Here is a 24,698-nt window from a genome sequence, read left to right on the forward strand (position 1 = left end):
TTTAGCATCCCCCTTTTCTCTCCCCATCTTCGGCCTGGTGAGTGCGCCCCTCCCCCCCCCCCCCCGAAAAAAAAAAATCTGGCTACGCCGCGGCAGAGCAGTCACCCCTCCTGTGAATAAGAATACGTGCGCTTAAATAATTCACTGCAGTTACTAAGGCACAGAACTTCACGCAGTGCGTTCGAGTAGACGCCGAGAGATTACGTTTATGGAATGCCTTTCAGGAATAGGCGCACGGAGTGTCATCGTTTGGCCTCTTAAGAGCTCGTTCGGTGTGCACTGAGACAGCGCCCGTGTAGCGGTCTTGGTGGCCGTGGTCATTTAAATGCACCGACCACTTCAATAGAGCAGTTGCGTTGCCCTTCACCTTCTTTAACTCTTGAAGGCGCGCCAAGAAAACGAACGTTTTAGAAAATACGCAACTTCATTTCTAAGAACAAAAAGTGCTCAGTGTTTCTTCTCTTATTTATTTTTTGTTGGCAAAAGTAAGTGCGCCTCCCATGTTGCGAGAGTTTTGTCATGCCTTTCATGTAGGTTTGCCTCCCGATAGGGCACAAGAAGAGTAAGCTTACTCCGACTCCATTTTCCCCGAGGGAGTAAGCTTACTCTTTCTTTATAGGCAATAACTCACGGAAAAAAAAAAACGAAAAATAATGAGCCATCCCACTCTGACGGTGGATGGGCAGCGAAACTGTTTAGCACACGACCCAGAGGTGGCACTGAAATTTTAGCAAAGATACGAACACATTTATTGTCCTGATCTGTGGTTATCGTGACTAAAGGTACGCACACACATTTATTTATGTACATTTGCGTGGACTACTATGTATGGAGCCTCCGCATTACGAGAGGGATGAGTCATCTTTGCGGCTCAGGGTGGCGTTAGGGCAAGGAATCTACCAAGCCCATCGACAAGTACGTCTGGTAGAAGGAATGAAGGAAAAAGGGTTTATTTGACGTTACTTTCGCGGATCCAGTTACGGAAGCCCACTCCATACAGGAGCAAGTTAAACGCCCGAGCTCACAGCAGGACCCCCTGACCCCACTGCACAAAAAGTCTACGCTTTCAATACCGTCGAATTCCCTAGACGAGTCGACTAGAGAATCTGAAGACTGCCTAGCAACAAATCACAATCGTCGAATCCGTTACGACACCACGCCCATGCTATCGCAACGCTCCGCAGTAACCGCGCCTCCGAAGCCCGATGGTCTGGAATATGCAGCAGGATAACAACCTGCGAATCTAAGGTCGCCGTCGTTGTTCCGTAGCATTGTATGCTGTCTCCTCCCCCCACTCATCATTAGTTCAGGCTGTCAGGCAGTGGTGGGGGTTGTGGCCTTTTGTGGACCCGTCAAGAGTCGGTGTCCACGCTGCGTTGACGTCTCGATAGGCGCTGATGGATGGATAGAGGGGGGGGGGCGGGGGGGGGGGGGACGTTTGCCTCGGGGCAAACGTCTAATTGCGAATCCAAAGTCACCGTCGTTGTTCGGTAGCATTTTATGTTGGCCCCCTCATAATTAATTGAGGCTGTCAGGTAGTGCTGGTGGCCTTTTGTGGACCCGTAAAGTCAGTGTCCACGCTGCGTTGACGTCAGGATAGGTGCTGATGGACGGGTGGGGGTTTGCCTCGTAGCAAACTATGGAAGGCGTCTGAACACCACAAAGGCGTCTGATGAACACCCTAGACGTAACACATTGCATTTTTGCTTGCTTAGAGGTGTATGAGCTATTGCTGACGCCGAACAAAAATGCACGGAAGCATAGCCACAAACTGATCGCTGTATAAAAAAAAAAACGCGAAAGCAGTTTGCTGCAGGCCCCGCTCAATAATATCTCGCAACGCTGCCACGAATACGGAAAACGAAGGGCAACCGCGCGTCGACGAAGGCTCGAGGTGCGGTCGCAGTCTCTCGCAACATGCCTCCGAGCGGCCAGCGACCGACCTCCAGGCGAGCCTGGGAGCGACGCTGCGACAATCGACTGCCGGCCGTGACTCGACCCCGCAGCGCCTGTCGGAATGCGCGCGCGTTGCGAAGCCGCGAGACGTTCCGGAGCCTCGCTGGGGCTCTAACTCCTCGTAGCCTCTCCCCCGCACATTGTCCACAAGGCCAACACGCAAACACACACGCCCGCAAACACAAGTGGTCGCTGTTCATTTCAAGGGCGGAAACGTCGCCCGCACCAACAGCTGCTCTGGCTAGCCCCGGCTCTCGCGCTTCGGTCGTGCTTGAAGCTCGTACACCTGCTGCCGCTGCTGTTGCTGCCGTGTGATCCGTGACGTAGTATTTATGCGTAGTGTGCGCACATACGCACGTAAAAGGTAACCTTCAGCGTCGGGGAGCACATTGTGGATCCGTTTCTTCTGAAAAAGAAGAAAGGAACACTTACGTTCAGGTGTTCCAGGGGGTGCATATGGGCGGCGCATTCTGAGTTCAAGACGACCGTGGGCGATGAGAGACGTATAGTCGGACGAGGCGCGCGCAGTCGTCGCATAGCGTGTACACCACATGCTGCTTGCATCACCGGCTCATGCAGCTGTGGCGAGCGAAAAAAAAAAGGGGGGAGGGGGGCACATACACACCGAGACGGCGCTTTGCGTTACGCGCTCGTTGGATACCTTAAAGGTAGCTCGCGGGACAGGCGTTGTTCGGCGCTAGAACATCGACCGTGCCATGGTGCGGTGGGCAATACGCGGACAGCCGATCGGTGTCTTGATGCATGTGGACCAAAGACAGTGGCGGATCCAGAGACGGCCATACGTCCAGATCCCTTATGTCCGAGTCCTATAGCGTCGAGGTTCATTTTTCTCTTGAAGGTGCGCCTATTGCATCATTACTTCCACGTCCCGTGTGTGTGTTGTGTGTGTGTGTGTGGGGGGGGGGGGGGAGGTTCTTTTGTTCACTGCCAGGTCGTCACTACCTGAATACAAACTCGCCCAGCATTCCCTCCTCATAAGAAGCATGACAGGTAGTTAATCCGAAGAGGTGAATTGGGCCGCAACACTTTCTTAGACCATTGAATAAGGATTGTTTTGTTTTCGTGCGATAGCAGTATGGTGATCCGAGAAACAGCTTGAAAACGCGTGGCTTTGGGCAAGCTGGTTTTGTATTATTACGATCAGCGCGTAACCGGAAAGAATTAACACGCAAGACCACGAAGGACAGGTGCTGATCTCGTCTTCTTGTGTATTGCCTCCCATTACGCGCTGGTCGATCATATCCTTCGGTTCTGAATGACGATGATGACGGCGGCGGTAATAATAATAATAATAATAATAATAATAATAATAATAATAATAATAATAATAATAATAATAATAATATGATGGAAGCCAGCTCCACCAGAGAGATGGGAAGCTTACATCTTGCCAATTGGACTGGAATTGGATGGACTGTAGAGGTTCATGTAGAGTCGCAAGCAAAAGTTTGGAGACCACGGCATCAGAAAAAAAAAATTCGAATCTATAGAACAGCCCCGCGGCCTGGAATTTGTTTACTGCATTGTATTAGTCGCACACGCCTACGCGTGCGCTCTTGATTTCAGCCGGAATGACCTAGCTGCCCCACACAAAAAAGAAAGAAAAAAAAACGCGGCGCTTTCGGTCTCCAAACTTTTGCTCGCGACTGTACATGTGCCGTACATACGCCGAAGCTCTGTCTGATATGTTGCATTCAGACCCCGTGGTTTAGACAAAAGTAACGCGACACGTTTGCTTGAAACCACGCCCGTCAAGGGCTCCGCCGTGGTTGAGTTCCGCGACCGTCGCCCAAATGCGCGGCGTCTCGTATCACTTCCGCGACCTGTTCTTGCCTGCTCAGCAAGTCTCTTTGACTGATGGACGTATTGATACCATCCCCTCTTTCCCCGACTTTCCTCCAACTCCGCCGTTGCGTTTACCGGGCGATCATCACATGCTGTCAACGTCTTCAAAAGCATTTGACGTAAGCCACATTTTTCTCATAACCAGGCTCATGCGTCGTGTGTACGTAGACAATGTAATCTGCATTTAAATACGAGACCTAAATGGTGTGACTAGATTTGCTCAACCTTCTCGAAGACAATGGTTGGCCTCAGTTCAAGAAGTAGTGGTGCATTAAAAATAGTCTGTATGCTTTCTAAGGGGTGAATGACATGGAACTAAGTGGCTGCTCCCTTTAAAAATGGCACTGCACTGTGCCCTGTGCGCTACATAGTGTTCATGAATCGTAAGATGAACTGAACATATATGGTTGCAGAGCGGTTGTTTACCGGAAGTCGAGGTTGTCACGCGGGGCATCTTTCAGAACCATTATGTATGATTGGCAACCATCGATTGTTCTGATTCGATTCCACCCTTCAGCTAATTACCGCGTGAACGAACCAGCGGGGAACTTCGTACACTCTAAATATTTTACACGTGCATGGATGTATAAAGGGCGTTAGGTTCTCCCATGGCTAACACCCTCACGTTGAAGGGGTAAGAGCAAATCTTCGGCGGGGACCAATGATGGTACCCTGTTCGTCGCCTTCTTCCTGGCAAGTGAACATGATGGTAGCTGTGACAGACGACACGAATGGTCCATTAAATAGTTTCAAAGCTATCGCTGTCAAATTCTCCCATAGGATATTTTTTGCGCACCCAAGGCTGTCAGAATTACGACTGTTTTCAACCACGCTTGTTCCCGTTGTGGTGCGTTATAAATTTCTTTAAAGCCCTAGCAATATACATTCTTAGGCAAAAAGTTACACCCTTTGGGGTGTAACATGGTCTAATAGTCTGATAAGGGCGTTACCCACGGGACAAGCAAAACACCCTGAAGTGTGTACAAAAATGTAGTGTCGCTCGCTCCGCCAGCGAGCGGAGCAATCCAACTCGCGCAACTAGTCTGGGGAGAGTGCGCGCGCCGTGCAGAGAGAAATAGGCTGAAATAACGTTAGAACAGAACGAAAACAATCCTGCTGCTGCAGCGACCTTCAAAAGCTGGCGACAAGGAAACGACGCATTGCGCGCGCGCTCTAGCGTTACCAGCAGAAGCCAGCCGGCACATGCGATCTCTGACAGATTCGGTTTCGTTTTTGTCTATGCCTGCAGGTCACGTGGATGCCGCCACGCCCATGACGTCACTTTCACTTCCTGTGTGACGTACGGGAAGTTAGGGTTATCGCTCAGCTGTGCGAGGAGGGGGCCGTGCGCCTCGAAAGTTTTTCTCGGCTGCCGTTCCCGACCACGAGTGCAAATGAAGAGATCCGGTCGTAGGAAGAAGATGTCGGCTAATTTGCCCGGCGAGTTCGCCAAGTTCGCCAAGAACAGCAAGTACTTGCGGCGGATATGGAGAGACACGAAAGCGTCGCTAGACGACATCGCCAAGTGCGGCTATTTCAGCGAAGGTGAGTGGAGCAACGCAGCGCCCTGCTCGTCTCGCTGCCGATGCTCACATTTCCACTTCGGTTCTTTGATTTTTATTTTATTTTTTTAAACATCACGCCACTATTGCCGAGCTTTAACAATGGTTCGTGTTGCTTTCAAGTTGTACGATGGTACAGATTCCGTGTCTTGTCATTCGGCGGTATTTCATTTCTTACTCATCCGCTGGTAGGCGCGGAGAGCCTCGCTTTTTATTTTCGTGCGAGTTCCTCTTCTCCGAGTTTCGCTTACGTTACCTCGCAACCATCCAATCACCTGTTGCGCGCGATGTGCGTGTGGGGAGCTGAGCTCGTGCGCTGGCTGTGTTATTTTCGCTTTCTCTTTAGTTTTTCTTGTCTGTCGTACCTCGCGCACTTGTTTCTGAAGGCGCTTGCCGTGTTTCCTCGCCATAAACCGTTATCACGCGCACCCGTTGACAGTCCCGCGCTCGTCTTTTGGATGTCGTTCTTTTTTCTTTTTTTTTACAACTTCCGCTCTGTTTCAAACAGAAGCACGACGAATTCGTGCCCGCCCGACCCAAACACCTCGTGTTCAGTGTGCAGGATATCACGAGTTACGCGCGCACGTCTTGTGCAGCCTTACAGCTCCCCCTGCGCACGATCGAGACGCTTAGCTTTCCGATAAGCTTGCGATCATCGGCGTGGGTTCCGGTTGTGATATCGCGCAATTCGTTCGCATTGAGAGAAGCTGTGCGTGTACTCCGGATTTGGTCGGAATTCACGAGCCGGCGCGCCGTGTTTTTGGCCTGCTTGCTGATCGCGATCAAGCTGCTCCCGAGTCGTAAAGTTGGCCATGTTGTTATGCTGCACAGCTGCGTCCCCTAGCTTAAATTACTGAACGGGCGCTGCTTACGTAACAATTTCGACAAGTAGCCGCGTCGCAGTGCTCGAACGAGTCACGAAGCGTGCGCTTACGTACCAAGCGCTCGCTGCGCTTTCCGTCGACGTGCACGCATACAATGTCAAAAAGGCTGCCTACCCTTTTTTTTCAAACTTGCGTGCGTACGCTAAACGCTCAGTCTGACAACTTCACAACGACTGTGCGTCGATCGCTTCTTTTAAATTCAGTCGGCGTTGCGCGTTCCCTGAACAGAGGCGCACAACGGAGGAGGCCTTCTTTCTGATGGTTGGCGGTCGTGATCCATAGTTTTGCTGCACTGCACGAACTTGGTGACGGAAGGGCACAAGCCCGGCCGAAATTGGCCCAACACGTGGGCGTCTCGTGCCGCCGCATGCACGGCACTGGTTGGAACTGGTAAAATCGGGTGCCGGTCCCAAGCAAGTGAATTCGGACACGGCTCAGCCGCGATAGTTATCCGGCCCGTGTGTTGCATTTAATCGGCCGAGAGATCTCGTCCACGAGTGAACAGACAAAGAGGAGCAGAAGCCAATGAGCGTTCTTCGTACGGCGATTAGACAAGAAAGGCGCGGCGAACTCCACCCTTATCAGCTGCTCTGTAGCCGCTATTTTTCAGCTCACGGCCCTCTGGCAAGCTTTGTGCGTCAGAGTTTGTAGGTTACAAGCTCGTTGCTCCATATGACATATCGCTGTTTTAGAGGTATCACCATTAACTATAGCATTGTAAGCAGCTGTCCGCATCTCTTTAAAGGGACGCTAAAGACAAATAATAAATCGACGTGGACTGTTTGAATTCTATTCCAGAAACCTCGCAACGTATCCTTTGTGCCAATAAAAGACAGTTTACGAGAAAATTGCATCTAGAGGGTCCGAATACCTTTTTCGACATTCAATTCTCCCGCGATCAAACCGGTGAGTGGCAATAGGAGGTGTTGGGAGTGGTGATGTTGTATACCTCATCACCGCCCTTTGCTACCGTCGGTGAATAAAATAGGGCTTTGTTTCAATTGCAAATTTATGTTGACACCGCTTTGCCAAACATATATTTGAGGCATGGATTATACAACTCGATGTTTTCAATTTCGCTGTCATGAAGTGCGCCGTCTGCTAGCGAGCGCGCGTTCGTTGCGCGGTTTTTTGTAGAGAGCTTGTAAATACATTTCCTTAAATGTCTTTACTTGCTTTGGTGTGCCCATGGCTCGTGTCAGTTTTTACCGATTGTAACTTTAGCCAGGTGAACTGCTGTCCTCAACACCGATTTCTAAACCTCACACATAATCTTGTCACAGCAGCCACCGATCTGCAATATGAAGCTGCGTAAGAAAATTTCATCGTGTTGTTTCACGCCCGCTTCTTGTTCGTGGAATATTAAATAGCACGGAAAATAATCTGAGAAAACAATACTATAGCGAAATAAACCAGGTTTATTATGGGCGTAGCTCGAAGAAGAGAAGCGAATGAGTAAAATTATCCGTAAATCAAACGTACGGTATACTTCTCTCATATTTAAAACATATATGTATATATTGGCAAGTGTACTTGTTTATCTTTATCGGGTGTTTATCTTTATCGGGTGTTTATCTTTATCGGGTGACTTGTTTATCTTTATCGGGTTTATCTTTATCGGGTTTATCTTTATCGGGTTTATCTTTATCGGGTTTATCTTTATCGGGTGTCTTTATAGTGACAACGTTTCACCGCCTAACAAATGTTATCGCACAGCGTACGACGCGCCTGCATGTATCGGAAGCTTCTCGAATGCTATCCATGGTTCTATCCGCTGTCTTGTCACCGAACGTTCTGTAATCTGATCTCTTGTATACGCGACGCGAATGGTGTAGAACTGTCTGGAACACACGCGGGCACCAGCGTTTACTCTGGAACCTTCGATGACTAACGTGTAACAGCCGACGCGCTTGACCAACATAGAATGTTGGCTTGGCCCGCTGATCAGATTTTCGACGATCACCGACTGTGTTCGCCGCTGTCGCCGTTCTTTGAGTGTAGCCTGTTTTTGAAGGCTTAAGTTCGCCCAATGAATATTTAGTTTCGCCATTTAGTGTTTTGCAACTGTGCTTGTCACAATCACTACCACGTGACACGCGCGCGCACGCACGCACACAAACAGAAAGATCACATAGTCAAAATGCACTAAATGAAAACAGTGCTAACTCTACCAGAATAAGCGCATTTGCAGTATCAAACGCGGTGCCACCATATACCTTCATGGGGGTGGTGCCAGGTGGTGCAAAGTTGTAGAAGCGGGCACAGCAGCTTCGACCGACAGCCTGTAACTGAAGCCCTATCACATATGAAACAATTCTAGCGCTCTCTAGATGTAAGCGACCCCCGAGTGTGCCAGTGTGCTTTCCGATAGAATCATGGCAATGACTGAACACTAATATGAACAGCAGTGTTAAGAGAAAGGATATTAGCTACGTATACTTATACACACTAGGGGCGACTGGGACATAAATACCAATGTAATCTCCATGGCTGGTCTGGCAATCTTTTTCCATGTGCCAGCGCATGAAATGAAGCAGAAACATACAATTCTCATCGAATGCTATATGCTAGTCAGATCGTGTGCGATTCCTGAATTCGCTATTTGATATGGTCGAATAGTCATCTCTGTTCGAATGTAACGCCTAACAGCACTTTGAAAATTCTCGAGGGTGTGTCCGATGTAAGTGAGAACTGTCCCGAATGATTTGCTGCTGGAGAGTTGCAGCTGTTGCGTAGAGGGCCACCAGTTCCTGAGCGAATGAACTCGCGTGGTTTGATAACATTTGCTTAAAGGAGTACTGAAACAAAATTTTGAAGTGGAGATAACGCGTGAGATCAATTTATGTGGGAACACACGCATCGTCTGCAAAATATCAGCATCGAATATAGCTCAGAACATAGCTTAAATCAATTTTAAAGTGCATGCGTGCATCCAACCGCAAAACGCAGCACCTCGCGACATCAAGGAAGGATTGTAAACAACCGAGAAAACGTACGTCACGAATTTTCGTCGACTGCCATGACGCTTGCATGTGCTCTTCTAAGTTATTAATAAGCAGAAAATGGATTAACCAAGGGGCCTGATCGTTTAATCATATCATAAGAAGCCAGCAAACAGACACAGGCAAAATTGTACTTAATCATTGAATTAAAGAAATGATAATTTAATGGGAATGAAAGCGGATGAAGAAACGACGTCGCGGTAGCTCAATTGGTAGAACATTGCGCGCTTAATGCGAATACGTGGCATCGTTTCCCACCTGCGGCAAGTTGTTTTTCCATCCACTGTAATTTCCATCAATTTATCATTTCTTTCATTCATTTGTTAAGTACTGTACATGTACATGTTGTTTAAGCTTTTGTTTCACTTTTTGTCATGTGTTGGCCTTCAGATCAGCTGCAGTTCGTATGTAAAATTTCGTGCACATTGGGTATCTTGTTACAATATCTTTGTTCCGTCAGTCAACTTTGTTCTCTTGCCACATAGCATTGGTAGTTATTAGGAGCGAACAAATAGTAATTTTTGAGACCAAATCGAATGCCAATAGAATAGCATGAGAAGTGGAGTTTCCAAAGAGTGAAAAGCCCTTTTCACAATTAATGTGCAGCTATGTTCACCGATTTCTCGCTATAAAAAATGGAAATAATTCTTTTGATTCATTGATCTTTCACAATGTTAGCAAGTATTTGTCATTATGTTGCACATTATAAATAATTGTCTATTACAAGCATGAACGAAGCATTAAGAACAAGTAAGCAGTTTATTTGTTTACTTGGGACTGTCGCACTAGCGCAAATAGCAGCTTAGCCAAAAAATTCTCGCTTTCTGAGCACTGTATACCATGCTGCACTATATGATTTCTAATGCTTTGGCTACTAATGGCCATCGGGAAGAAATTCATTGCACTTCTGCTCAAGTTTTCTTATCTGTTGTGCACGTCTGACAATTTAATATAGTCAAAAATTATTTGAAAGATATTTGTCTTTATAAATAGTGACTATTTGATTCGAAGACTGGATCAAATTGGACAAAAGTCAATTAATTATTCAAATGTTCTCAATATTCATACACTCCTAGCAATTCTTAGTCACCCAGCCTGGCCTTTCCAAATAGTTGATGTCACATGTCACGATTTTATTTCTAGACCAGCTTGCCCAGCTGTGTCTGAATGAGACAGACGACCAGTTCATTGGGAGCGCAGTGACGCAGCCTATTGCCCTGGTGGTTCTTGGCCACAGCTGCTGGGCCAAGGCACGGGTGGTCAACGAGCTGTTTGGCCAGGCGGTGCTGCCGGTCACCTCGCCGGTTGGGGATGAAAGCCAGCTCACCTGGAGAATGGTGAGTTGTAGAGCAGAGATTGTTGCCATGATTGGCCATATTAGTGAAGTACCATCTAGCCCAGATATAGCTAATGCCTTCATAGTGGAATATGTGTTCGCTACATCACAAGTTCGTCATAATTGTACTTTCCCTTAAATCTGCCAGTAAGGAACAGAACAGAAGCAACCCCCATTAGCTTGGCAAGCTGTGTTGCATTGAAATTAAGAAACGAGTCTACTGAATGAAGGAAATGAACAATTGCATTGCATAAGGAAAGCTCAATCCAACTTTATTATTTTTTTCTTGGCGACCATGCCGATGCATCGCTGTTTTCAATCCTGCAGGTTCGTTTCTCAGCGGGTAACCAGACAGAGATTAGCCTGGCCTTGCCCAATAGTTTGGAGCTGGTGGAGCACTTGGCCGCCTATGACCAGCCCTGGAGGACCATTCCACGGGCTGACCTTGAGGTCGAGGTAAGTTATCAGAGGGAGCTATGTTTCTCACTTCACCTACATCTCATACAGCATGTCTGTTGCCTTCAAGTGGGTCATGTAAAAAAAAATATGCACCAGTGCACCACAAGAACTGCTGAACTTCAGCAGTGTTATGTATGATATGCGTAGCTAAGCAAGCAATTAAGTTGAAGCTTTGTGTATGCTTCATAGCCCACTGGTGCAGTTTCAGTACATTAAACCCCAAATTTAAAGTACAGCAATACCTCAATATAACATGTATAATGAATTATTAAATATAACAAAGTAAATCAAAAACATTGCTCGCCAATATCAGCTTGTAACAAACATATGGTTATAATGAATATTGAACATAACAAAAGTAGTTTAGTGTCGGATGTGGCTTTGTTTTAAGAAGGTCTAACTCTTTGGTTGTGCTGGTCGAGGCCTTTTCCTTGTTGGTGCACAGTGTAGCAATCATTGCCCATCTCTCCCTTAGGCTGAGGCACGCAAGGATCCAGCCCTGAGCACTGCTGCCCTCGAGATCCGCATGAAGCACCCACTGCTTCGGGACGAAGTGCATGTTGTGGCCACACCTTGCAACGACAGCCTTTCCTTCGAGCAGACCTATCGGCGAGCCACCGAAGGTTGCACTCCACTGCTGTTGTATGCCTTCGCGGAGGAAGCCTTCACAGAGAAGGTGAGCAGCCCATTTATTCAGTTTGTGTTGAATGAAGAATAGTGGACTTCAGGTAAGCGACGTGGGGGATGAAAGCGTTAGGTACACCAGCAACAAGACAGCCAGAGAGCAGTAGCAGGTACAATACAGCAGACAAAAGAAGGAAGCATTAGGTCAGGGCTGACCTCTGACTCGGCTTATTGGCTATATACTGCTTGTGTGTACACAAATGTTTGCAAAGAGCGTATCAATTTCACTCTGGGGAAGTGTCACTTTTCATTCCAAAGTGCATGTGCTTGCTTATTTAATTTTACAAGGTGTCACAGTTCCTCTTGCTGCTTTTATGATGGTTCTTTGTATATAAAAGCAAGCAAATACAGCTCGGGGAATGAAATGTACTTCCATTGAGGCAACCTGATACATTCATTTTTATTCCTTCTTATTTTTGTTATTTTTATTTATTTATTTATTGTTGTTTTTATTTATTTATCTATTTTGTTGTTCTAATATACATCTACGTATTAGCATACCAGATGTTGCGTAAGAAGCCCCACATGCATGTCTCTTTCAGCTGTGCCACGGGCTCATTGGTGCTCAAATTTTGCAGAGGTGGCATTTGACTGGAAAAATTATAATTACGTTCAGCTGCAGTACCTGCCTGTTTCATGTAGAATAAATTGCAAGAATTTTGCATGCAGTGTAAACTTTGCAGAAGATACACCTTGGTGCCGTCTGTCAGTTTAATGCCAAAACAAAGCACATGCTATGTTTTGCTCATGGCCTTTGCTTTAAACTATTTGGAGCCTGTATTGACAATAAGCTTCATGCAACACTGCTTTATTTTTTGGTGAACATATGCATCAGTATGCTGTCGTAGCAGTATTGAACATTTAGTTTGCTTGGAACTTTATGTTGGTATTTGTTATAATGTGCTTACCTGATTGCCGAGCTCAATTATTGAAGGTTCTAAATGTTATGACATGTTGCTACTTCCTTCGTGTACAGGAGCTGGCTGACCTGTACGAACTGAAGCGGATCGCTCCAAAAACCCCAGTGCTGTTCATCCGGGCCAACATGCCAGCCACATCGGAGTTGACAGAATCGGAGCAACATGCTCGCAGTCTGCGCAATGCCAGGCTTGCAGAGCAGGTTCAGCTGTGCACTGCATATGTTGACGGCGAGAACAGTGGCAGCGAGGACAAACAGGCGGCGGAGACCCCCATGCAGACCGAGGTAGGTGCATGCTGCTTCTCTGTGTACCACTTTCAGATGTGCTTTGCACCAGAGGGTTTGTGGTCTCGTGAAGCCGCAGCCTTCACGAGACTGGGCAGTGAGGTCATGGCCGCTTAAGAGCTAGTCTCAGCGACCACCTGAATAGTTGTCGCGGAACATGACGATGAATTGGGTTCAACTCTCATTGGAAAACTTGAATGAAGAAGTTCTGACCCCCTCCAAGTTTCACAGAGTGAGACAGCTTTCTATTTTGAAGACGTTCACCTTTAGTTCTTGCTTTGAGTAATGACTGTATGATGACCATTCACCACTCTGCAACCTGCCTGCCACACGTTTCACACTTTCTGCACTTCGTGTCTCTCCACTTGGCAGGAGGAAGCGCCAAGGTCCGTGATCACCTTGCCCGTGACAGCACAACAGCAGCTGAGCAGCCTGGGCTATTTCTCCAAGCACTTTCCAGAGAAACAGCGGCACCATGACCGGCGGAGGCCGAACCTGAGGTGCGCCAATGGGTGCTCACCCAGCTCGGAGCTCGTCGAGAACTTCGATGACTTTGCCTGGTGAGTAGGTGGGGTAGCCGAGCAGCCTTGCTCACCAGTCTGTGCTCAAGGTCGAGGCTTTTGCAAACACTTGGACAAGAAAGAATGTGTTCAGTGGCATGTGGTTTCCACCTCCCTTAACTAACCAGACTGGCTAAATGGAAATGGTGTTCTGAGCACGAGGTCACAGGTTTGATTCCTGGCAGTGGTGGTGGTGGTTTCACTGAGGTGTGTTATGTTGCACCCTTTGGCTTCAAGTATTTTAACCATGCAATGGGTGCGCGTGCAGCATGCCAACGCTAGCTAATGCCATTTTCTTAGTCGAGCAATGACGTCAGCATGCATGGACACCTCAGGTTGTTCCACACCCCCTACCAGAGATAAGCGTTCACTGGAATAAACAATTGATCTTTTCGCCTGTAGTTCCTTACCTTCACTTCAACGTTGGTCCACTCCAGATGCCCGACCATTAGGCCTGTCCTCAGCTGATTGTACACCAACACAACAGGGCATGATGCAAAAACATTAATTTAGCAGTGTAAATTTGGAGCCCTTCACTATGGTGTTTCTCAAAGCCTCAGTGTGGCCTTGGGGACGTTGATCCCCACGGGTCAATCAAATCACAATTCCTTGTTCCTGTTGCACCTGAATAGCTCAGCACAAATTGCTATGATCTTGCCTGGTGGCTTGTAAACCTTTTGTAAAGTTTCAGGGAACTTGAGCAACTCTGTTTATCAGCACCCATTACATGTGCACTAACTGGTACGAAAGCAGGGTGCGACCATTGGCATCGACACTCATTCCAACATTTGCTCTAGGTTTATTTCATGAGAGGGTCCGGTTCAAATAACATTTTTCATGCAAATAGGGACGATCAAAACATAAACACACATCATTTTGGACATTCGCAAGGCCCTCTCTCCTGCAAAAAGAAAAAGTCCACGAAGGCTTTCAGTTCTGTAGCTTTGACAAGCTTGGCTTGTGGACCATTCCAACATGTCCCAGAAATTTTGATAAAGACGAACGTGGTGTGTATGTGTTTGTCTAAAAGATGTGGGTGTTGTCTAGAAAGTGCCATTGTGATTAATTTGGCTGTTGAAGTGTGCTCCATGTATTGTCCTCAATGTGCTGCCATTCTCTCTTCCTTCTTCGCTTCTGATCTCAATTCTCTTTAGATGGATGACTGCAGCACCTACATCAGGAGTCTCTTGCCAAGCTACTTTGGTCTGTCTGTCTGCTTGTTTGTTTGTTTGTTTGTAATACGCATGCTCAATGTCTTGCATTGAAATATAGAGCATGAATTCCTGTGAGTAACCCAGACGGTCTGAAGAATGAATACGCTTGTAGCCCTCATGTGCTAGTTAAGTGGTGTGGGAAGAAAGTTGTGAGAGCTACATTTGTAACAATGTGAGTGCGCTAAAAGATAACAACTATGTGTTTTCGATTTCTTTTTAAGCACTTACATGGGCAAACTGGCAAAGCCTGTGTGGCTTTGTTCCTCCTAGTTACACATGTTCCTGTTTTGCTACAGCAGTAGATGTTTGAGAAGTGACCATGTGACTGCATAAGTCCTTTGGTCCCTCTGTGTTATTCCCTTATGTATCTTCCTTCTGCGTCTGTCGCTGTGCTTCTTTTCCCGTCAGCGTGTCGGTCCATTTCAAAAACACATGTAGGGATTTTCTTGATTGCAAACAGTAAGGCTAATTCTCTGTCCTCATCATTCATGCTTGTGGGAACTTTTTCTTTCAAGTGTGCTGCTTCACCAAAATCTCTCGTAAACTGGACTGTTTTGGGACCCTTGTTTATATCCAGCTGGTTTACGTACCAACTAGCACAACAGCAAACTGTTGGATGTGCAGTGTACTGCTGTGAATTTGACTGTTTCTGCTGAACCTTTCATAAAATGAGCAAATCTCGAGGTTCCTTTCATACTCCTTTTAAAGGGAGCCTAACTGTTCAACAACAACAAAAAAAAAATACTCCAGTGCCATCTGCATGTCACGTCAACGTTGGTGCAACCAAAACCAGCATTTTGGTTAGTGTGTCAACAGTTCAGGTCATATGTGTGCTTTCCAATTGATATACTTTCTGAGAGTTTAGAGGAGTAATTGCTAGCCTTTGCCTTGTGCATTGAGCACAGTATGTTAAGATGAACATAAAGGAACCTTGAAAATCTACTTCTATTGCGATGTTCATTGTAAGAAAAGTTGACTGAGTCTATAAAACTTAGTCTCCAAGCTGGTCATTTACCTGAGAATTCAGCTTAAGTGTACGCCTCAAGGGAAATCCACTTTAGTCACACTGTTCAACAGCATGTAGCATACACCCCTACCCAGCTCTCCCTTTTCTTAAAGCGTTGATAAGGGCCAGCAAACTGATGTCGCTCTGTTGGAATTTCTTGCCTTCTGTTTCCCATGCAGCAACGTCTGCCTGTTCGTACGGAGCGCTCTTCAGTCGTTGCTGGTGAGTGCCGCATCACTGCTCAACACTACGCACTTGCACTGCCTGCGAACATTCATCCTGACGGCATTCGACATGACGCGGGACATGATGATCACACCGAAGCGGCTGGCGTATGCGCGCAAGCAGGAGACGGGACTCTACCATGCGCTTATGGAGGTAGCAAGCCACAAGCAGGAGGAGATCCGGCTACTCATCGTGGGTGCCATCGAAAACTTGCGCAGCGAAGTGCTTCAGCGGGCGGCCGAATACACCTTCGAAGGCAAGTAGATTGGGGCTGTTATACTATGTTGTTTACGAGTTGGCACTGCCTTGCGAGAGCTATTCAAATTTCAAGTGATGTAACGAACTATTCAGTATGACAAAATACAATCAAATTTTGGATCTATTGAAATAGTCAAACCTTGACTTAATGAACATGGATATAACTAATTATCAAGTATAATTAAGTAAATGTTGAATTTCTTTTGCCAGTATCATTATATAGTTGATACATGCTTATAATTAACGTCAGCTGTAGCAAAGGTAGTTTCATGTCAGATGCGAATTCATTGTTTGAGATTCGGTATAGGCATGTGGCGGTTCTTAAGGTCTTAGTTACCACAAGAAAGGTCATGCTATGGCTTTACTGAATGAGTCACAAAGCAGTGCATATTAGGTTATCAAGCAGGAATATTGAATTCTCACAGCATTAATATCTGCTCAGCTTAGGCATGTAATTGCACAGACACCATAGCAAATCTAATTACTATATGAACTCCTCTCAACACAAACAAGATCTGCTTCAAAAAGTGTGTCCATTGACAGCAGTGCACTGAACCTATGGCAACTTAATGAAGATTCCAGAACCTCAAGCTCACCCAAGAATTAAGCTGAGAAGCTTGTCGTGAAGTGCACCATAAATTGCTGCTTTTGACGAGGCAAATGGTCACCACGAGGCTTAAACATGTGCAGATTATGCTAAGTGTTTGCCTTTGGAATAATCTGGAAGAAAGCGTTGTGTGAGGCTGCTGCCTATCTTATCTGTGGGATAGTGCTGGTTTTAATCCTGTGGCCGTGCTTTGCTATGCTAGGTGTCATTGTGGATGAAGGTGAGCAGGCTGCCCCACCAACAGCCAGTGTCCTCCAGATGTGCACATCCCAGATTCAGGACCTTGTGCTGGGAATGCTCAACGCAGCCGTCGCCGAGAAGCTTGTCGGCTCCATGAACTGCCTTCGCGAGAGCTTTGTGGGTGAGCAGACTTTACGTGCCGCTGCCGACATACGAAGGTGTAGTTGCACATTTGCTTATCTCGGATGCCGATCAACTAGTGCTTCTTGGGTGCGGTCATAGTTCTTTCACGACTTACGTGAGCATGCGTCAACATCTGCCCATAAGCACTGAGTAGAACAATGGCAAGATTGCTTTGCACCTGCATGCAGTATTAGATTTGAGAGAGATAACTGGTTTAACACTACGTAAAAGAAATTGGATAAGGAACTGGTACTATGTAATACTGCCACATTTCTTTGAACAGAATCACTACTGAGTGTAGTTTTCATAACAGTGTAAAAGCTCATCGTTATTCTGCACACCTTGCATAGTGTGCATTCTTTTGAAGAGTTTGTGACTTTCTTAATTTTGCCGGTCTGTCTGTTCTTGACAAAAGTGTCGCTGCCCTCTTCATTGACTGTGCAGGCACTCTGGAGAGGTGCCTAGCAAGTCTGGAAGGCGTCTGCAAAGAAGACGACTGTATGCAGGCCAGCAATGCTCTCAAGCAAATTCTCAATGCAGCGTACCAGGTTAGCACTGATCTTGAATACTGATTAGAGAAGTGAAACTTGTTATTCGTGTAAAACCTGCGTTTTGTAAGATCTGCTCTCCTCACTTTTGAAGTCGGATTTGAAAATAAGGAAGTTTCACCAAGTATTACGCCCCGCCAAAATTACGAAATAGCGCAGGTCTTGCAAGAGCAAGTACGATGCATTCTGCGGCGACACTTAGGACTTCATATACCTCATGGAGGTTACAAAAAGAAAAATTTAGAGCAGAGATTGACCCGAAAGTGAAGCCTTGGATGCATTCTTTCATAGGCATCAAAACTGTGGTGACTGATTACTCAAAGAAAGTGCACAATATACACTCCTCCTGCAGTGGGCAAAGTTGACCATACAAATCATCGTTGATTGGCATCTTTTGTATAGTGTGCGATCCCACGCCATGATCAGCTTGTTCCACGAATTGTGCACACTAAACTGTGTGCAGCCAGATATGTCCAAATTAAAGAGCATTTGGTATTGTACAATGAAGTGCATGTTTGACAATAACAGAAGACAAGTCAGAATTGGCAAACATTTCGAATTAAGTAGGGTTGAACCTTTTCTACAATCTGTAAATTTTCTTTGTGAATGTTCTGCAGAAATCGTGTAGTACCATTTTTTTTTGCATATAAGATTACAAAGAAGGTGCCAAACAAAACAACAGACGAAGGAAGGAGACACGAGACAACCATGTAGGCGCGTGGTTGTCTCGTGTCTCCTTCCTTCGTCGGTTTTATTTGGTGCCTTCTTTGTAATCATGTATGACCAACTCGCCCACCAGCAGGTGCTCAGTGATTTGCATATAAGCCCGCTGCCATTATCTCTTTTTTGTTTCCTTACTCCCACTTTTTTCTGTTTGGAGATATGCATGTTGTTGGCAGCATTGTGTAGCTTAGTACCACTCTCTTATGCTATGCATTTTCATTCACAGGTGGAGGTTACCGTGAAAACCAGCTCTTCACTTCTCTGGGTCCTCTGGGAGAAAATGAAGCAGGTCAGTCGAGTTCAGTGGCTCTGACTAGGTGCATTACAGTCAACCTTCGATTATTCGGACTCCCTGGGGCCACAGAAACGTCGAAAAAATCGGGCATTCTGAAAAAATGAATGCATATGCCTTTTGCTGCCCTAAAGGGCTCAAATCACCACAGGCACGTCCAAAAAAAGCTCTGAAGGCCGGCTAGTACACTTATTAGGCACATCGGTGCTCATACTATGACACGAGATGGCGGGTGCACTCATATATAACTGAGAAATACATACTGTGTCCCGTGACAATTGCCCCTTCCCATTCGTGGTATGCTTCACCGCAATACTTTGCGTATGTTTCACCGCGTAGCGTTTTTGTATTGAGATGAAGCTGACTTTTAGGAACCAGCATTACACAACGCGTCGTGCTATTCGAGCTTTGAAGCCAATGGCGAGGATTACGTTGTTAACATTGCTGGCAATGCTGAATTATTTCAAAGAAAAACACTGCACCAAATGACAAGAAGCTTAATGGCGAACGTCGAAGCTGCTAGGCCTAGCCTTGTTGCGGTGGTGGCTACGGCAGCCAGCAGATATGCGTGAGAGCGCCGCTTCGAGGTGGCGAGATAATCAACATGGTGGCACTGGTGGCTTTGAGGTCGTTTCGGACCTGCAGTCATGGCGAAAGGACTGAAAAATCGGACGGCGAAGGGTTCTTGCGTCCGAAATTTCAGATGTTCTTATGCATTGATTCTAGGGGCTGCCGTGAAGCCATCTGAATTATCGGGCATGTCCGAAAAATCAGACGTACAAAAAATCGGTCGTTGGCTTTAGTTTTTAAACATTTTTAGAAACATTTTTAATGCTACACCCCACTAATATGGGCTGCAGTACCAAGACAATGCGTGGCACCTGACACTGCACATAACTAGTGCATCTATCTGACTGAGAACATAATTTTCAGTACTGCTGTGACTGCATTCTTTCACTTCAAAAGACTGTCTACCAAACACACCCTTCTTCACTAGCCAGGAAGTCTGCAGATGAATAATAAGATGGGTTGAAACGCATTGGTAGGCATTTGCAAGTCACGAAAAGGCGCAAAATTTGGAATAAAACCAAGAACTTTCAAGGAAAGTTAAAAACCACTATGTGACAATGCTGAACTCGGCCACAACAGTGTATTTCCATTGCCTGTGCAGCTTGTGCAGACACTGCCAGGGCGTGCTCCACCACGGATCGACGCGGAGTGGCGCCAGAGGGTGGCCGCAGATATGCTAGAGTCGCTGAGCGAGTGGCGGCTGGCACGCTGTATCTGCGCCCAGTTCCGTGAGCGACTGCGGTCCTCGCACGAGCAATTTCAAGCTGCCATGCGACAGCTGGAGGCTGTCCACTCCGGCCGCCTCGAGCGTACAGAGACGCAGAGGATCAAGGTGGGCTTTAATTTGTAGACTCATGTTTGTTTGCAAAATGTTTGCAAATCACTGCAGTGGATTGTGCATCAAGCTACACCAACGTTTTTTGTTTGTCATGGTTCATTTCTTTCTGGATGTCTGTGTTACTGAAATTTTGCTTCTGCAAAAAAAAAAAAAGCAGCGACAGGTTGCTGTAACTGTAGCAGCTAGCATGGTGGATCCCCATCATTGTCATGCATTCATTACATAATCTTGCGTAGCATATTCTCAGATTGCCTCAATGATTGCTTGTTGTTCTTGAACGCATGGAATGGACAATCGCTAATTGATTCTTTTGATCCATTCACTGGCAAATAAGCTGTGAACGTTGCTGCTATTACTGTAGAGTTGTAAGTTTCTTTTGCATGCACAGCTTTCCTTACAACGAGCTTCTGTTCTGTGACCTGCTGGTATCTTGCTCACATGTTGCTATGCTGAAACTTTCCAAGTTAGCCTTTCGTTACAGTTGCATGAGTACTGCTACTTTATTGCTAATATAACTTTTTTCTTGATTGTATAGTGGCAGCTGCTACAAGTACTTCACTGATATTTTGTGACATCTGTTGCATTCATGTTTATTAGCACTTTTCCTTGGCAAATTATATTGTTAGAAAGGAACTCAATTCTTACAGTCCAATGTTTAGTCCTGGGTTCACGACATGGGAGCTGTCCGTAGTTGTCATGTCATTGCAGTTACAGCGTTGTCAGGCCAGGTATCATTGTATTTTATCTAACTTGGAGCATTTGTCTGAGTGGCCCCTAGATGACTTTGCCTGCGACGATTGAAGCCTTGCCTTACAAAACCATGCCATCATGCCACCTCATTACAGGTACGAAAGCTGCATGCACCACGCCTGGCCCGCTGTGCCCTGGAGAGCACATCCTTGCGGGACGAGATCCTTTACGGGATGCCCCAGCTGGGGCGTGAACTGGGCCGGGGCCAGTACGGCGTAGTATACTCGAGCGAACCCTGGGGTGGGCGGTCTCCATGCGCGGTCAAGTCAGTGGTGCCTCCCGATGACAAGCACTGGAATGACCTGGCCATGGAGTTTTTCTACACACGCAGCGTGCCTGACCATGAGCGCATTGTACAGATACGGGGGTCTGTCATCGACCACAACTACGCTGGTGGTACCACACCTGCGGTGCTGCTTGTCATGGACCGCATGCAGCGGGATCTCTACACGGCCTTGCGAACAGGACTCAACTGGCCGGCCAGGCTCAGGGTGAGATAGATGGAGCTTATTTACAGTTAGGCGTTGCTATAGCGAAGCTGAAGGAGCAGGTATTGCTCTGTCATAGCCAATGGTCGAATCCCGCCACAATAAAAGTGGTAGGGCGCATGACAAATTTTGTTGTTGCAGAAATTATGGAACGTAACATGCTGCACTGGCTTTGCTACAGAAAAGTGCACACTGTGTTGCTTCATTCTTAACATACAGTCGAATCCATTGATAACAAATCTATTAAAATACACTGAAGCTTGCATTGGCAGTTATAATTCGCCACTACATTTGTCCAAAAATCAGATTTTCTGTATGCTCCTTTTTGTTCCCAGTGCCTTTCCACACCTAGGTGCAAGCCTTCATTAAAACAAAAATACCTGCCTAATTTGCGCGTAAGGTCAACACCCAGTTTCGATCTGTCATTGTCCAAACCGCTAGCACAGCTGCCATGTACCTTCTTTTGGAGGTACGTGATGTGTTTTTCTATTAGCTGGGCTTGGGTGGATTCTGGATACGAAATCGAAATGTTCTAGTTGGTTGAAAGTGCGAGCCGGTTTGGTATACTGACATTTTGCAAGTCTCACTGTTAAAGCTGCGCATCAAGCCACACGAGGCTGAACGAAGGCCGAGTGCACCGAGAACCATGAAGTCATATTTTCTGTGTTGCTTCTGCCAAAAAAAAAAAAAATTGTTGGAAAGTTAGAACATCATCGCAACCCAGTGGCAGCAATCGGCAGAGATGTAAAAGAAGCATCACCAAATCGTGCTAGCATAGTAACTACCGACACCTTGCACCATATTGTTCCTAGGGCTCCCGGTTTCTGAAATCTACATAGCGCTCGCTCATTGTGGAGATCGTTTTTTCGTCATAGTTGTACTGCAGTGAGGTGTGCACTGCAACGTGCCCAGTCCATTCCCACTTTCTTTCCTGCTTCATAACTTTGCGTGTACGCTATATTTCCCACGACCGGGTTTTAAATCTTCATTGTAACATACAGCGGCTTAAAAAGTTTGTCTAATGCAGTTTCAATAAGTACCGTCAGAAAATTTCAAATGCAATGAAATGTGATCATTATAACTGATAGAATGTTGTATTTTCTCGCATAATGATAACTTTTTTCTTGAAGAATGTGCACTAAGTTGGGGGGCGTTCATTATGTGGGGTAAAATTGTGAGCTCATTTTTCTTTTTCTCTTTTTTTTTGCGGCTACAACTAAAAGCAGACACATGGTAGAATTCAGCATCCGACACAGCATCTGATGCACCGATATGGCAGCTGGGTCCAAGGCGTTTTGCTGTTCTGTAGAGCCAGATGAGCTAAACACCTCAATTCTGCCGTGTCTGACACCATGTCAGACACCGTATCCTACTATGTGTGTCTCCTATTTTTGTTGCATGCCAGCATAACAATATGCAATGGATCCGGCTGCCGGTTTGGCGCGTCAGGTGCAGTATTGGATGCTGAATCATACTGTGTCTTCTACTTCATGGCAGCAAGTTTGGAGTGCGATCATTTTGCAAGGAAAAGAAGAAATGCACTCTTTGATTGCAAAAGTGGCATCTGCAATCATTACGCGCCTGTGTTCATTATTCAAGTAAATATGGTATACCTGGCATCATTATAAGTGGGTTCGGCTGTAGTAGGGCAATAATTGTGAGCGCACGATGAATTAATCACACGTGCTTAGGAATACCTTTGCAGTCATCTTCGAGTGAAGGTTGATTTCTAGGATAGGCATTTGTCAACAGCATAGAGGTTGTTATACAAGCATTCTTATTTAAGAATTCCTTTCTCGTGCTTGAAAAGTGCTGAGCACGTGTCGTGGTTACATTGCACACTGCTTAGTGCACTTTGCAACTGTTGTGCAGTACAATAAGACAACTTCTATTGCTTACAGGTTGCACTGGATGTTGTTCAAGGCATCCGGTTTCTTCACAGTCAAGGCCTCGTGCACAGAGACATCAAGCTAAAAAATGTCCTGGTAAGCATGCAGCATGAGATAGCGTGAGTTTTTTTGTTTAGTGAGAGGCAGTTTAGTGTTTACGTGCCACGCTTGTACCGTATAGTATTTGTTCTGGCACCTTGGAGAGCAATGTAGTAAGTACTATAGTTTGAAGAAAGAGAAACTTGAACGGTCTATGCCAGGGTGTCAGCGAGACGCGCTACGTTCAAGCTTCGACAAACTATTATCACCACTCTGAGGCCCCAGCATTCATCACCTGCCCTAAAGAGTCGGCAATTTCAACTTCCTCCGAGAGTACATTGTGCCCTCATTCCACAGCACTGTGCATGTAGCAGAAGTTTAATCGTTGTTGCACAGTGTTAACGTGGTTGTTACAGGGCTGTCCATTCCTAGGGAAAGCACTTCATTAATACATACAGTAAAATCTCGTTAATTAGAAAACCAAGGGGACCAGAAATTCATTCGAATAAAATGGAGTTAGAAATAATGAGAGCCCCTTTAAATATAGCGCTCTATAAACTGTGCGGCACAGCGTGAGAAACCAAACCGTTACTGTGCCAGGCGTGTGCTGGAAGAAGCCTAGGTTCCGTATAAAGTCTAAGTGCAGTAAAATCGCGTCTCGTGCATCGTTTGCTGTGGGTGCGAGGGATAAACATGCTAGGGTGAGCCGAGAAGGATGGTGGCATGGTTTGCGCCATCCTCCCACATTCCCTATTTTGAAGATGTGATTGAGCTCGGAAAGCCCGCACAATAGAGGGGTAGGAGGGGCGTAGGTGAGTGGGCGCGGTAACATAGTGATCAAGTGCATGCTATGGGGCTGTTTCCTGCTCCGTTTAAGTTGGATGAGAAAGGAGGGTGCATGCTGCACTGCTTGCTCCAGTTCAGTATCGGCTCCCTGCACCTCTTTCCTCGTCATTCTAACGGCACGCAATGTTACGGTAGCTAGCGAGGTATCAAACCTTAGCCTTTGGTTCAGGCTTGTCCAAAAAGTGGTCCATGGGCATGAGAAATTTTGTTCAAATAACCGTTGTGCGGTTCTTGAACTTCGAATTCGTGGGACTTTTTATATATTCGGAATATAGGACTTCACTGGGTCGAATAGAGCAGTTTAAATTATCCCTCAGTTTGAATTAAAAGATTTCGAATTATTGGGATTCCATTGTATTTGTTGTGACGCTGCTTCACGAGTTATATCCGAGACAGTGGCTCAAATGCATCTAATTTAGATAAATATGATCGAAAAGTTAATTAAGTTGCAAGCTTTTATTGCACATTTGCACTGCTATAAATGTCTGAAGTCGTTCCCAGGTGTATCAGACTCAAAAGGGATTGCAAA

The 24,698-nt window shown here is 46.2% G+C and overlaps 1 protein-coding gene across 3 annotated transcripts in view; it reads left to right on the forward strand.

The window, feature by feature from the left end:
• Positions 1 to 24,698, forward strand: part of LOC135897079 (dual serine/threonine and tyrosine protein kinase-like) — a 113,173-nt gene that overhangs the window by 83,425 nt on the left and 5,050 nt on the right. For 2 of the 3 annotated variants that reach the window (XM_065425656.1, XM_065425655.2), the window contains 13 exons: positions 5,072 to 5,367; positions 10,414 to 10,607; positions 10,934 to 11,062; positions 11,541 to 11,741; positions 12,726 to 12,953; positions 13,326 to 13,513; positions 15,913 to 16,214; positions 17,026 to 17,184; positions 17,631 to 17,734; positions 18,684 to 18,746; positions 19,921 to 20,151; positions 21,003 to 21,398; positions 23,297 to 23,380. In XM_065425656.1, coding sequence (XP_065281728.1) covers positions 5,217 to 5,367; positions 10,414 to 10,607; positions 10,934 to 11,062; positions 11,541 to 11,741; positions 12,726 to 12,953; positions 13,326 to 13,513; positions 15,913 to 16,214; positions 17,026 to 17,184; positions 17,631 to 17,734; positions 18,684 to 18,746; positions 19,921 to 20,151; positions 21,003 to 21,398; positions 23,297 to 23,380 — 2,430 coding nt within the window. In that variant the 5' untranslated portion in view covers positions 5,072 to 5,216. The remainder of the gene's footprint in view (positions 1 to 5,071; positions 5,368 to 10,413; positions 10,608 to 10,933; positions 11,063 to 11,540; positions 11,742 to 12,725; positions 12,954 to 13,325; positions 13,514 to 15,912; positions 16,215 to 17,025; positions 17,185 to 17,630; positions 17,735 to 18,683; positions 18,747 to 19,920; positions 20,152 to 21,002; positions 21,399 to 23,296; positions 23,381 to 24,698) is intronic. The other variant, XM_065425657.1, reaches the window with a different exon arrangement.

This window comes from Dermacentor albipictus, chromosome 5, assembly GCF_038994185.2.
Source record: "Dermacentor albipictus isolate Rhodes 1998 colony chromosome 5, USDA_Dalb.pri_finalv2, whole genome shotgun sequence".
NCBI classification, from domain to species: domain Eukaryota; kingdom Metazoa; phylum Arthropoda; class Arachnida; order Ixodida; family Ixodidae; genus Dermacentor; species Dermacentor albipictus.